This window comes from Anopheles merus, unplaced genomic scaffold (assembly GCF_017562075.2).
Source record: "Anopheles merus strain MAF unplaced genomic scaffold, AmerM5.1 LNR4000270, whole genome shotgun sequence".
Classification (NCBI taxonomy): domain Eukaryota; kingdom Metazoa; phylum Arthropoda; class Insecta; order Diptera; family Culicidae; genus Anopheles; species Anopheles merus.
In genome coordinates, this window is record NW_024427850.1 from 43,994 (window position 1) to 57,464 (window position 13,471).

At 40.6% G+C, this 13,471-nt stretch overlaps 1 protein-coding gene across 1 annotated transcript; it reads right to left on the reverse strand.

Annotated features, from left to right (window-relative positions):
- Positions 1 to 11,610: 11,610 nt before the first annotated feature.
- On the reverse strand, positions 11,611 to 13,265 carry LOC121602031 (ER lumen protein-retaining receptor). The gene is made up of 2 exons (XM_041930806.1): positions 13,035 to 13,265; positions 11,611 to 12,959 (listed from the first exon to the last, which is right to left on the reverse strand). The coding sequence occupies exon 2, from the start codon at positions 12,805 to 12,807 to the stop codon at positions 12,169 to 12,171; it is 639 nt and encodes a 212-aa protein (XP_041786740.1). The 5' UTR covers positions 12,808 to 12,959; positions 13,035 to 13,265; the 3' UTR covers positions 11,611 to 12,168.
- Positions 13,266 to 13,471: the final 206 nt, after the last annotated feature.

Below are 13,471 nucleotides of genomic sequence, written 5' to 3' on the forward strand. Positions count from 1 at the left end.
CCATTAGCGAGACACTGACAGCACGACAAATGTGCACCGTGACGCATTCTGCTGCATCCGCTAAACGAATGGCGGAATATTTCGTTAACATACAATCAACTACTTATGCCCAAATGTGTGATACTGAGCATTCGTCAGCAATTATGAAATGAGACAAATAGAGTATTCTGCTTACAAGTACGCACATACTCCCTTATATCCCTGTTGACATAACTTATAAGCTTGGGCAGCACGCTCGTTTCACAAACACTCTGACCCGTGACCTTTTTTGTTGGTTGTCCCTTAGCTACAACGTTGTCTGTCTCGCTTTACTACCAGCCTTTGGCTTACAAGCACCCTATGCTTTCAGTTTAATGGTCCATAATTCATTCTTTAAACAGTTGTTTTATCTCTCTATTTATGTTTTGTTTTTGTGAGCTTCGTCGGCAGCCAGAGCAAACCGAACGCACCAGCACCCGGTGCATTCCATAAGGGCATGCATTCGAGCAAAAGCTAGCGCCTCGTATCGCTTCACTACATTGGTTTAACTTTTTCTTTAACTTTCAGTTGCATTGCCAACTAACACGCCAGACCAGAGTGACAATTCTGGCGACTTTTAAAACAAGCATATACGTGTCAAGCAATGCACACTGTCTTCAACTGACTTAAAAGATTTACATGCATCCGCTTTCCATTATTTGATACCAACGCACATTCAAACCGCTGGGGCCCGGGTCGGATGTCCGCCCTTCCCTGTGCTTCGCCCAAGACTTTCACCCCTCGGACGCCTTTCCATTATTTCGACTGCCCTCGCCGCAAACAGCAAACATTTGTTGAAATGCTACCGATGGCGCAAAGCCGGTTGAAATGACATAAAACGACAGAAATTTCTGTCCCAACGACCTCCTGTCGCTTATGTTGCCAGACGGAATGATTCGCCGGGGAGGTTTTATTTCCCGGTCGGCATACCTCACCAACCGCGGACGGCTGGCGGAACTGTGCGGCTTCGTCACACTTACTCACTCACGCAAACAATTTTCCAATGCCTACTCAACAAGGGGATTAGTAATTAGCCTGAAGTGGCGCATTCAGCTCCCTTATTTCACATTATTATTACGTCTATCTTTCGTGACATTTTCTGTCAGTTTATTGTTGTTGACACAAAGGGATCGTGTCTACCTGAATTTGTGGGTTCGTTCAGCCGTGAAATGGCGACAAAAGAGCCGTCGACGGTGACAGCTACGGAGAGCATAGCGCGATAAGAAGACGAAAATAAAAGCGGAAGAGACGGGAAAAGATCGACCCAAAACATAATACGGTCGTGAAAAGGTAAACCGGCGTGGCACGATACCCGGTGAGACTGTAGAGCACGGCTCAACAAGTAGTCAGCGGATATGTGTCGTTTTTTTAGCCTGGTGTTCATTTTAGCTTTACTGAGGGCCTCTTTTTTATGCAACTCTCCTATTACATTTATTCAAGTATTTGGCTTTCCTTCGGAAAGATTATCCAAAACTTTTGTGTTCTGTGTTCCATGCTTCCTTCTAGAACGCTCCAACTTGCCATTCTGTGGAACGCAAGGAACAAATCAAACGATTATTTCTTCTTACCAAGGCGGCACCGGAACGTGAGGATTACAATTACTATGTGAGAACATAAAAAACACACATACACATCATAGCAATGTCACCTTCTGTGCTTACAAATTGAAATGAAATGTGGCATTCTTTTCTAACCTTATTCCTGTCGTTGAATAGAAATTGGTATTTCGACATAGGCTTATCCACATTTATTGTCATTGTATTGCGTATAGATAATTTTTATGTATTTTGTAGGTACCAGCCAATATTACAATAACTTTGCATTTTGCGTCAAAGTAGAAGAGAGGATTTTATTAGTTTGTTCAAAGTTTTTTCCTTAATCACTTGAATCTACCAGAAACCTCGATGTTCGACTGCCTTTCGCATAGCAATATGCTATAACAACAGCCAAAACAATAATGAAATAAATAAAGCCCCAGACTCACTCCAACGACCACTGAACGGCTCGCTGACTGGGGGGCAATTTTATGTGCGACCTCTGGTTGCAGCGCAACCAACCAACCAACCAACCAACCAACGAACCAATCCTGCCATCTAAAGCTGCAAGCGATCATATTCCAGCATTGAAAAAAGTGCAAGGTAATAATTCATACGCGATATTGAACCATAAATCATTTAATTCTTCACGCTCAAACTCGACCGAATATAATGACGGGCGGAAAAACATGCACAAATAAATCTTGATTATTGTGAAGCCCCGCGAGAGATTGTGGCCAGACGCGGTGGTGCGCGAGAGTGCGTTGCGACGAGCGTACCGTTTTGCTTGTAAGCGTGTTGGTGCGCACTCTCCTGGGAAGTCGTAAAAGCTGTCGTAAGAGTGGCCAAACAAGCACACCAGAAATGGCAGCCGGTGCGAAGGGATAAAATGCCAGAGCATAAACGTAATCAAGTTTTTAAAATGTTCTGAATGTCGGCCCGGATGGTTAGCAATATCGCGGAATGCACATTTCGCTGCGTCTGGCAGATTTACCCTAGCGGTCCCGGGGTGAAGCGAAAAGCTCCAACGAACGGAGCGGTTGAAAATCTCGAGAGCTGGGACGATAAATCAAAGTGAAGGACAAAATTAAAACCACGGTGTCAGCTCTTGAGGCAAATTTCGCCACACAGCATCGGTTCGGGACGTGTAGTAATCGTAGGCCGCCGATGCGCCGTACCGCCGGTGCGGAGCGCACCGCGCGGATAACGATGGTAACCATAGCGATGGCTAACGAAATCGAAACGACTCGGAACAGTAAGGTAGCACGCTTGAAAGGAGAAGACAAATCGCACCGAAAGTTAATTGCTGACAACCTACACCGCGGACTGTATCTCATCATACCGCCAACGTTTGGATCGCTTGCAGCCGCTTTTCGTCACGGCACATTTTATCGCCCGCCGCTCTCCCAGCTCCCAGTCCAGGAGCTCTGCACCACACCGACCCGAAAGCCGGTTTTCGCTTGAATTCGTCTGAAAAACGATCTCATCATTTCCAACGTTGCCTGCTCCGATCACACTCTGCTCTCTCAGCGTGCTGCGTTTGGGCGCTCGCGATGCTGTTCGCCCCTACTGAGCGTGATCTCTTCAGACAGCAGCACGCGGCACGAAGAGCACCAGAGGAAACACTCCAATTGGTGTGATTAATAGGAAACGCTAGCGACAGGTGGCGACATTAAACTGACAACGAATTATATACACAACGATTCTGTGACAGGGGCAAACAAACAAATAAATCTTGATATCTTCCATTAAAATAATTCACGGGATAGCTTCATTAATAACTGCGCCGTGACCATGTCAGTGTTTTGTTAGCCCATGCACACCGGTCCTGCGCACCACGAACACCCCAGCCGTGGCGGTGTACGCACATGGAGGTCAGGCTGCTTGGTGCTTATCATCGCGAGTTATGAAGGAAATGTTAAATTTATGACCGTCGCGATAATGATTATTTTGAATTTCAACCAGTGCACCTCCGGTGGATTATGGGCGCACAGCAAAACGAATGAATGTCGAGATGGGTGTTTAGTCCACCACTCACTCACGCATCTTCGTTTTCACCCCTTAGCCGAATTTGTCCCAAACATAGCTGGAAACATAGGTCGGATACGCGTAAGATGTGAAACATTTATTGTGAATGTATGCGTGAATCGAACCGTGCCTGGACTTGTACTAGCCAGTGGCTTTATCGTTTTTACCATACACTGTTATAGTAGCAATAAGGAAACATTTGTTAACTTTATAGTTTTTTTTAGACAATAAAAATTCGCATCATACTTATTATGTGCTTCGTTACTCTAGATAAAAACAGGTGTTTAATATGCTGGATTTCCAACTACACCTATTCCCTTTGGTATCTTATTTTACGAATCACTTATCGCCGTAATAATCGTTAAGTATTTCCATCGACCTCATTGTCGCTATTAGGGCAACAGTCGTTAAAACCAGGATAGACTGGCAATCTCTACTGCCCCTTTCGTATTGCAGACACCCGTTGCACAAGTTAATAAACAGGTTCCCATGCTATATACCCACACCCGTTGATCATAAATTATAAATTGTGAAACAAATCAACACCGGATCTGCACGAGCACACAACATCGCGCTATTTCCGTTAACTGGTAGCGATGGAAAGGAGGAAAAAAACAGGAAACCCCCCTCTCATCGATTCAAGACAAACAACCTTCGCACTGTAATCAAGTTTAATAAATTATTTAAAGTGTATTTATATGTAAATGATGCATTAATATTGAATGATGCATGGCCCGATGCCAAACTTTATTCATGTACCAATGCCACATACCGCATACCAGATCATGAATGTTGAGCTGTTTGTAAATTAAATTCACAGTAATTAGCAAAAAGGCATGAAAATAATGATGAAATCACGGTTTTAGCATTTCAGCATTGCAGAATGATTCTTAAATTATTTCTCCGTTTTTTGCTTTATATATTTTTAATCTATTGCTATGCTATAGGTATGCTACCGCACTCTTACTGCGTTGCCACACTAAGCTGCGTTGGTAATGTCTCTAAACTGTAGCATACAGAAGACGGCACGAAACAGAAAACACAGTACATAAGCACATATCAAGACGGTACCATATATCGTACCAGTAGCAACAGCTGTTTTAAATCCAACACAGCATTCTCAGGAAGACTGAAGGAGAGTTCATCTTGAGCTGCTTTTGTGGTGTTTTACGATATATATATTTTTTCTTCTAATCTCGCTGTTGGCAATGTTTTAGAGCTGTCCTCGGTGGCTGTGGGTAAATTTACGAGTAGACACAATAATCCTCCAACACAGGAAAAAATGTGATCCGTGCATCTTTTAACTCTCAAACTTTATGACCACATTTTCACCACGCTCGTGGTTTTAAATATCCTCGCCGTCGGGTGAGTTCCTTTAGGAGATGTATAAAACGACCTACAGTTGAACGTTAACCGCCACTGATGATGGAGTTGTTAATTATGCTGTTTCAAGAATGCCTGATAGACACTGTACACATACAATTGGAATCAGTGGCGAGGTTTCTATCAAATTTTAATTTAACAACACAAAATAACAGTCAAGGAATATATTATTTATTATTCAATTTAACAAAAATGCTTCATTTAAACACAAAAACTGATGAAATACTCGTTAAAGTTATTATTACTCCCTTCTCAATTTTACAAAAGCCCATTAACTCATGACGCAACTGTACGTAATACGATTTCTTTCGGTGTATGTATTCTAAGCTAATTTCTATCAGCATCGAGCTCTGTTCTTGTTTTTGCGTGACAGAGATTGATGTTCGATTATGTTAAAGATATTTCAAAGTATCGGATTTAGAACCTTCCCAAGCCACCAAACAGCTAATACCAGGTTGAGATGCCACTGTTTCGGACGTGTTTATGAGCCTTTCCTATCCTCTTAACGCTCATTACGTGACTTCTCAATTTCTGCCCCGGCACAATCTTGCAATCGCTCGTTAATCAAGCACACGCATGCAGCACCGAGCACTGTAATGGATTAACGCTCGTTCTACGGTTTGTTTGATGAATATTTATTACTGCTATTGTGGTGCCAGTACTCGTTTCTACCGTGTCTGGTTGAATGCCACACTTCCAAAACTGTTCAGTGGTATAATTTGTAACCCCATGAGCTGAGCTGTCAAGCTACCCACAAACACTAAACGCAACGAAACTGCATCCACTGTTCATCCGCGTTGATCGCGATCACGTCGGTGCGCTCGGTATCATTAACTTTATAACTTACGTCGCCCATGTTGACCGTCATCGATCAAATAAGCATTAACAGCAGGATGCCAATGCGCCCGACCTACGCGTCGCGGCTGTCAACGAACGAGCTGAAATATAGTTATTTCAGTTAAAAATAATTATTTATGACCGCTGTGCACTCAACCATTTGTGGACAAGAAACCATCGCTACTCGCTTCATCTCTCTTCCCATGCTAGCTGAATGTGTAAGCGACGATGTAAAGGCAACACAAGATTGTGTCTCTCCATACAGGATCATTCGTCGCGTGTGGTAATGCGCCCAGCGCGATGTCTGGCCCGTTCTACCTGCTGCTTCAAGCCAACGTGACGTCAAGCTGTCAAGCTAAGTTCCTTGGGTTCAGGGTTTTCACGCCGATGCAGTTAATCTAGCACGCGTTATTTTAGCGCTTGAATGACATGTGAACGTAGCCGGGAGACATATATCTCTAAAGTGTGACATCTTAACCTCTTCAGTGGAGGACATTTGGAAATAATAATAAAAATAACAAGCTTAGAAAACCAGTAAATAACAAACATCGCAAGCAATACATACTGACAAACAGTACGCACGCAAGTTCGAAAGTATCTTGAGGAAACTAAATTGTTAAATAAATCAATATTGCTGAAAGTGTGAGGATGACCTGATGCAGGGAAAAGGCACGTATATTCGAGTCCATCCCTTATATGTGTGGACCAATTATGCAGTTCCTCACATCATAACCGCAACATGCACTGCAACTTTCTCGTTCTCCGCAGATTGAGATGGATTGGCCGTTGCAGTAACACACGCTAAGCATGATGTCGATGCGTAAAACGATACCGAAAAAAAGATATCTATCTTTGTAATGTCCTGCCCAGTGCTGAACATATTGCATAGGATACGACATGGTGCACTTTTTACCAGACATCAAGACGAGAAGGTGTAAGTGCCGATAATAATATGGAGCTGTTTGGCCAGCGTAAGCCTGCGGCAATATCAGCCTCACACACACAAAGCAAGACAAGTAAAGCGGTCAGCCATGATGGAATCCATTTATTCAGCGCGTGTGTTCGTGTTTGTTGATGAATCGTGATGAAAAGTCATAATTTATTTAACATCAATCATTCAGTCCTTATTTTATTCTCGTCGATCTTTTCTCGTCTTTTCAAACTGCTTCTTTACTCGCACAACATGGTTATGAGTTTCATGTGTTTTGTTTTGATTTTTACTGCGTAAGTTGCCAGTCGTATGCATTTATCATGTAGTATAGTCTTAATATAATATTAGGAAAACTATATACATCCAGCTATGGATTCTCGTAGTGCAAAATACTATAAAAAATATCAAAAATATTGGTAAGTATTTATACTAATACTATTAATTAAGTTAAATTATTCTATCTATTAACTCGTGAACTAACAGTTGGTCAGAGGAACACATCTTTCTGTATATATTTTTTTTTCAACTGATCTTTACATAGTTATACGCATTGGAAGCGACTCAGTGTTCCATTCCATAATTTCATCGTCTGCTACAAGACCGAAAGATAACGATCGCCAAACGGGACCGTCTTCCCGTAGTAAGGACTGAATATCCAGCTGCGTGGTATAAGTGACAGAAAAATTACATTTTTTTGGGTATGAACCGGAACTAGTTTCTTTTCATAAAGAAAAGGTACGCAAATGCAATCAAACTTACGTTTTATATAAATCATTTCTTTTTAATTGTTATAAAGGTTCAGCATAACACTCGGAACAGCAGATGTATTTTGGACAAAAAAATGGCATGCGTTACATGATAAATTCGGAAAAAAAGCACAAGACATAAGAAGAACAGCTACCATCACAATCAGCCAAAGAAATACGAAGTAATTGTTAAAAAATATCAGCGTTTCAAATTGTCCTGTGTATTTTTCCACTGTTGTTTCGTTAGTTTTACATGAAAAGTGACAGTGTAAGCGTATATCGTACTATAGATTTGAGTCTATTCTTCTCGTCTTCATATCTATATTGTGGTACACCGAATTTTGTTGCCCATGAGAAGCCTAAAATACCGCGAGTATTCCTTACATTATCCAGAAAACTTTTTTACTATTTTACGTGTTACTTTCCTTCCTATGTGATGAGCCTCAAAAAAGAAAGACATTTTACCCATCTCATAAACACTGACTAACATATAGGTGCAAAAACTTAAGGTTATTGTTCGATCGTTGCATTGAATGAAACGAAACGAACCTATTAGATTCGAAACTTGCTACTAATAAATCTTGGAAGACTATATAGGTCGGTATAGCCACTGAATTCCACAAAACACCAAAACGAAGAAGATATTTCATATAACATAATACATAATTTGAGAGAACGAGAAAAAATTATTTATTTAATTAAAATCCTAGTTGTAAGGATAATCCGGAATGGACTCGTGGAGCCATCGTGAAACACTTAATCTGATTTCGGTACAAACCCGTATTTAACTCCGTAACTTCGATCGAGTCCGGACGAGTCGAACCGAATCCGTCCGAATCCGACCGAGTCCGCACGAGTCTGGTCGATTCTGTACTAGTAATATGTCTAAAAATAAGAAATTGGGTGATGCGGAGGGGGATCAAGCCCGGAGTATTCCAAAACCGGACTTGGCCGAGTCCGGCCGATTCCGGAATCGAATCCGTCTGTGACTACATGAACACAGTACATGAGAATGACTCTTAAAATAGAAGTCGATCTATTAGACCAAGGCCGCAGAGCTCGTGGAGTCGGACAAATAAGTAAGTAAATATTAGATATTTGTGTGGATAATTTCAATTAAAGGGAGCAGTTCGGTTCTTTCAAATGCATGTGAATGGTTTTCGATTTTTGCATCCTTTGTAATTTAAGTGCTCCGCGTATACGACTGTGCCAATCGCTTAATGATTGTTCCTTCTATCCCAAAAATGTGTGTGAAATATAAAAGCACGATCGGTGAATTGTTGCGTTAAATGCTGGGATATTTTGTTCTATTTTTTATGGACCACATTAATCAGTAATGAAATACAGATTTTCCCCTAGATATGCTATTACAGTGGAATGCCGTTTATCAGAGCTCATCGGGACTCGAACTCGACCGGATATGCGAATAACACGGAATGAGTCAAAGGATACATTTAAACACAAATTCTTGATTTTGTTTTATTTATCTTATAAAACATAAGATTAAAATTACCCAGTTTTTATTAACTTAAAGATTCACAAGGTGAACTGATTTTTCACCTTGTTCACCTTGTAAATCTTTAAGTTAATAAAAACTGGGTAATTTTATTATTTTTTATTATTATTTTTTTAGATTTACAAATAAAGAATATTTGAGATTTGCCATTTTTAATAGTGTTGATAGTGTTGATAGTTTTTAATGACAATGTGCTCTGATAACCGTTGTTTTTTTTTAAATATCCACCGCAGAACGTAATGTCACCTTTGTATTGAACTGTCATTTCTCAACAGCACGGATAAACGGACAGCCGGATAAAAGATACCCGTATAAACGTCGCTCCACTGTAGACCGCGAAGGAACCGTGTGTGTCGAATTTCCACGAAATCGATTTTTTCTGTCATAATAAAGCTAATTTTCGTGCAATTGTGTTTGAAGTGGTAGGTATTAGCTATTAAATTGTTTATTTATTTGATTCTCACAGAAGAATAGAATTTAGTATATGAATATTAGAAATCTTTTTCTATTTGGCGTGACGTCCTGCGCGGACATGCCGCCGGCCTATACATGCTGTCGAGACTTAATTCATTACCACGCAGCAGGATAGTCAATCCTTGCTACGGGGGAACGGTCCGCTGTAGGCTTGAACCCATGACGGGCATGTTATTGAGACGTTCGAGTTAATGACTGTACCACGGGACCGCCCCTAAGAAGAATAGAAATACGTAGTGATAATAGTAAAAAAAAAATGGGAAAAAGTATAAGTTACAAAATTAGAAAAAAAAGTACACAAAATCACGAGTCTGGTTTATGTTTTCAACACATACCTTTTTGTGTCGCAACCTAATGCATTATCACTGCTTTACAGAAGTTGCTTTGTAGTTGCTTGTGGATATTAAAATAAATTATGATAAAAAAAAACTATGAACCGTTGAAAGTAAGCAAAACACATTCCAAAAAAAACGGACACACACATAGCGATGAGAAAAAAGCGGCATCTATTGAACAAACCAGTGAAGCTTTCGTAGCTTTCGAATTTTGTGTATGAATTTGTAAGTTTCCAGTCGTTTACGCGAATTTGTAAGCGCATGCGTGGCGCTAGGGATCCTAGTAGAGTTATTTGTCGGACTAGAAATAACACTGCTTTTATCCGTGTGACGAACATCGTAATGTTATTATAAAACCGTGTATCGCATTCCCAATCCTAAGGACACGGGCGGAGAACATGCCACGGTGAGACTTATTTCCTTTAAGGATTTGTTCTTGTAATAAATGAGTAACAATGAGTGTTACGATGAGCATAGCAAGGAACGAACAAGTATATCAGTACGACTTAATATTTCATATTGAACTAGCATCAAGCGCTCATTTTGAAATGCTTGCATCAATTGTGTGTTAAAGCGTCCGAAAGATAAAATAATGCGAGAGATTGAGTTTCGTGCATTGATGCCAGCTGTTTTCAGTGTTTCCAAATATCGCTCACGAGAGCTACTGTCTCGTGCAGCGTAGCTTGACTGCACGCAAAAGGTAACACAATCGAACCAACTTGCTAGCAAAATGTTTGATGGTATTTTACAGGGTTAGCAGTACCATTGATCAGTACGGGTGTGCGCCTAAAGGTATGCAATCAAGCAATACATATTTCTTGAATTAATTTAATTTCCTAATTTCCTAATTTTGAATGTTTTCATTCAGAATTTTTTACTTTCATTATTGTAAGCAATATTCAACATATTTTTTCCAAAACTAATAAAATGCAAACAAGTAACCATAATAAATACATTCAGGCGCATAGCATTCCCATTAACAAAAAATGCTACAATTTTTTAAATTATTTAAATTCATCATGTTTTAGTTATCAACATGAGACATTATCGATTTCCACTCAAAATTTAGCAACATAAATTACAATTGAAAGCATTTTTAATAATAATTGGGGACAGTTTCGATTACCTTGGATAACACTGAAGCACTTAAACAGATGGTGCCAAATAAATTTTAAATTTGTTGTATAAATAAAACAGTTGTTTCACATTCTCAACAACTACACAACTTAAATTTATGCAGTTGTATCTGTGCATACATGTGGCGATCGAGCAAAGATCAACCGCTAACTATCGCTCAGTCTTGAATAGAGGAAAAAATAATGTATTATAATGGGGCTGGGTATAGCTTTCATGACGAAAGCCAATGACTTAAACATCTGTGCAAATGCGACCACATGTGCAATGATCATTCATGCTTTCACAATGACATTGATTCTCATTAGCTCTGTTCGTTCGTTAAGACAGGGATAAAAAGCGAGTTACGAGTTATTTTACATTTATTATTAAATGATCCTGATTAGGGGGAAGAGAATAAATCAACTAAAAAATCAATCAATGAAATGCTGCAAACGGAGCTCGGAATACGCCAACGGAAAATACTTCTTGTTGCTTAATCCTTAAATAATTCCTATAGTTTGACTCTATGGTTTAAAACAACATAAAACAACAGAGGGGAAAACTAATGTTTACTGATTAATTTAACGTACAAGCCTCAACCTCACATGATGAAACACAGTCTTAACAAAGTTCAGCAAATTGGAATACAAAATGAAGGGGAAAAAAGTGTTGCTTTGAAGTCGAGTGGAACTTTCGATTGTTTTCAGCTTTCCGATATTTATTGAATGTATCTCTTGCATGCTAACTGTGCGAAATAGTATGGTAAGGGGTTTTTCTCTCTCTCCCTACGCATCATATGCAATCTGTAGCAATATTTCTTCCTCTGCGTCTTAACATTTCTTCATCTAAGCCTAGAAATACACAGTTACACAAGTAGCAGGAAGAGTGTGTAGCGCGAGAATAGCTACTTAACGAAAAACGTAAGAATGGTTAGTAGAGATGTAAAACTAAAGTTAAAGTCGCGCTGTTATTTGAACTGTCCTTAAGTGGACCGATAGTTTAGTCTGTTCATTTGTATGAAAAGTGGTGATTGTTTGATCACCACAGCTAAATTCACTGGCGCAACGGTTCCTCCTTTTCTATCTCGTTTATTCATCCTGACCGTAATGCAATGATGGCCTGGGTGCAAAGTTAAACTGTAAATGTATTGTTTCACGTCGTGGCTAATGGTACATCCGCACACAGGAATAGCTCTTGTTTATTCCTCATCCATTGCATCACTGTTGCTACCGCTGCTTAACAAATGCACTTACGCCGGCAGCTGAAGTTTCTTGCCCTTAAGAACCTTTGTAATGTAAAGATAGAAGAAATCGCAGTACAGGATCGTTTGAATAGCGCCGGCAAAGATGGCAATCAGATCGTAATGGCCCTCGGCGTAGTATCGGTAGATCCAGTTCAGCAGATATAGCGCACGGTAAGATCCCAGGGCGAACAAGTAATGGCTGGTGATGCTTTCCGCTTCGCCAGTTTTGCTGACCAGGAACAGCTGGGGCAGTATGGCAACCGCTTCCAGGTAGATGGAGAAGGTCCACAAGATTTCCAATGGGGTAAACGCGTTGTTAATCAACAGAGCCAGCAGGAAGCAGGGAACGAGCAGAAACTCGATGCGGAAAGAGTCGTGGTTGTGGTCGTACGTTGCTTTAAACTTGACATACATCAGATAAATTGTGGCCACGGAGGTACTGATGAAGACCAGCTTCATGAAGGTATTGTATACGCTGATGAACGTCGTTACCAGGTCCAAATAGCGACTAATGTAGACGATAGCGAAAAGGATCTGCGATTTGCCCGATATGCCAGCGCATGATCTCGTTTTCCATATCTTTATCAACAGCAAAATTATTGCAAGCAGATGCGACAAATCGCCGGCCAATCTGAAAATATTCATTTTTTGCAAATTACTCCACTCCCTTGCAAGGTTCTAGGTACAATCGTGGGGCAGCTTTGGTGTAATATGGGCAAGGAATGGTCTTCCTCGTCTGGTTTGCCCGATCCGCGTATCTTTCCAACAGTCCGCTGGTGGTTGGTTTGTTTTTGGCTCTATGGAAAAGAAGATTTCAGAATGGTTCAACAGTACAGATGGAGGTGGTCCGATGGAGATAGGACGACACGAACATATACACGCAGGCCAGACAAGGGGTTGCGTTCTGCACACGTAGTCGCGTTGCCGGCAGGTTTGGTAAGAGCAGCCCTCCGATGTTTCTGCTTGCAGCAAATCAGCCTGATCCGAAAGGATCGAGATGAAGGAGTCCGGAAATGGGATTTTTCACTACTTTTGGGCTTTTTTTACTGGAAATGTGTAAGCGACCGGACACCGACGACCGACTGACGTGTAAACACTTCTTCTTCTTCTTTGTGTTTTTTCTTAAAATGGCGTTGACGTCAGAGTGACCAGAAATACCGATTTATCTGTATTCCTACCATTTTTCATATGCCTACCGATTCACAGATGACCGCCCTAAACTACCGATTTTCCATTTATCCTACCGAAAATCACAGATACAGGTGTCCCCCGAGATACGACTGTATTTGGGACCGAAAAATGTCCCAAA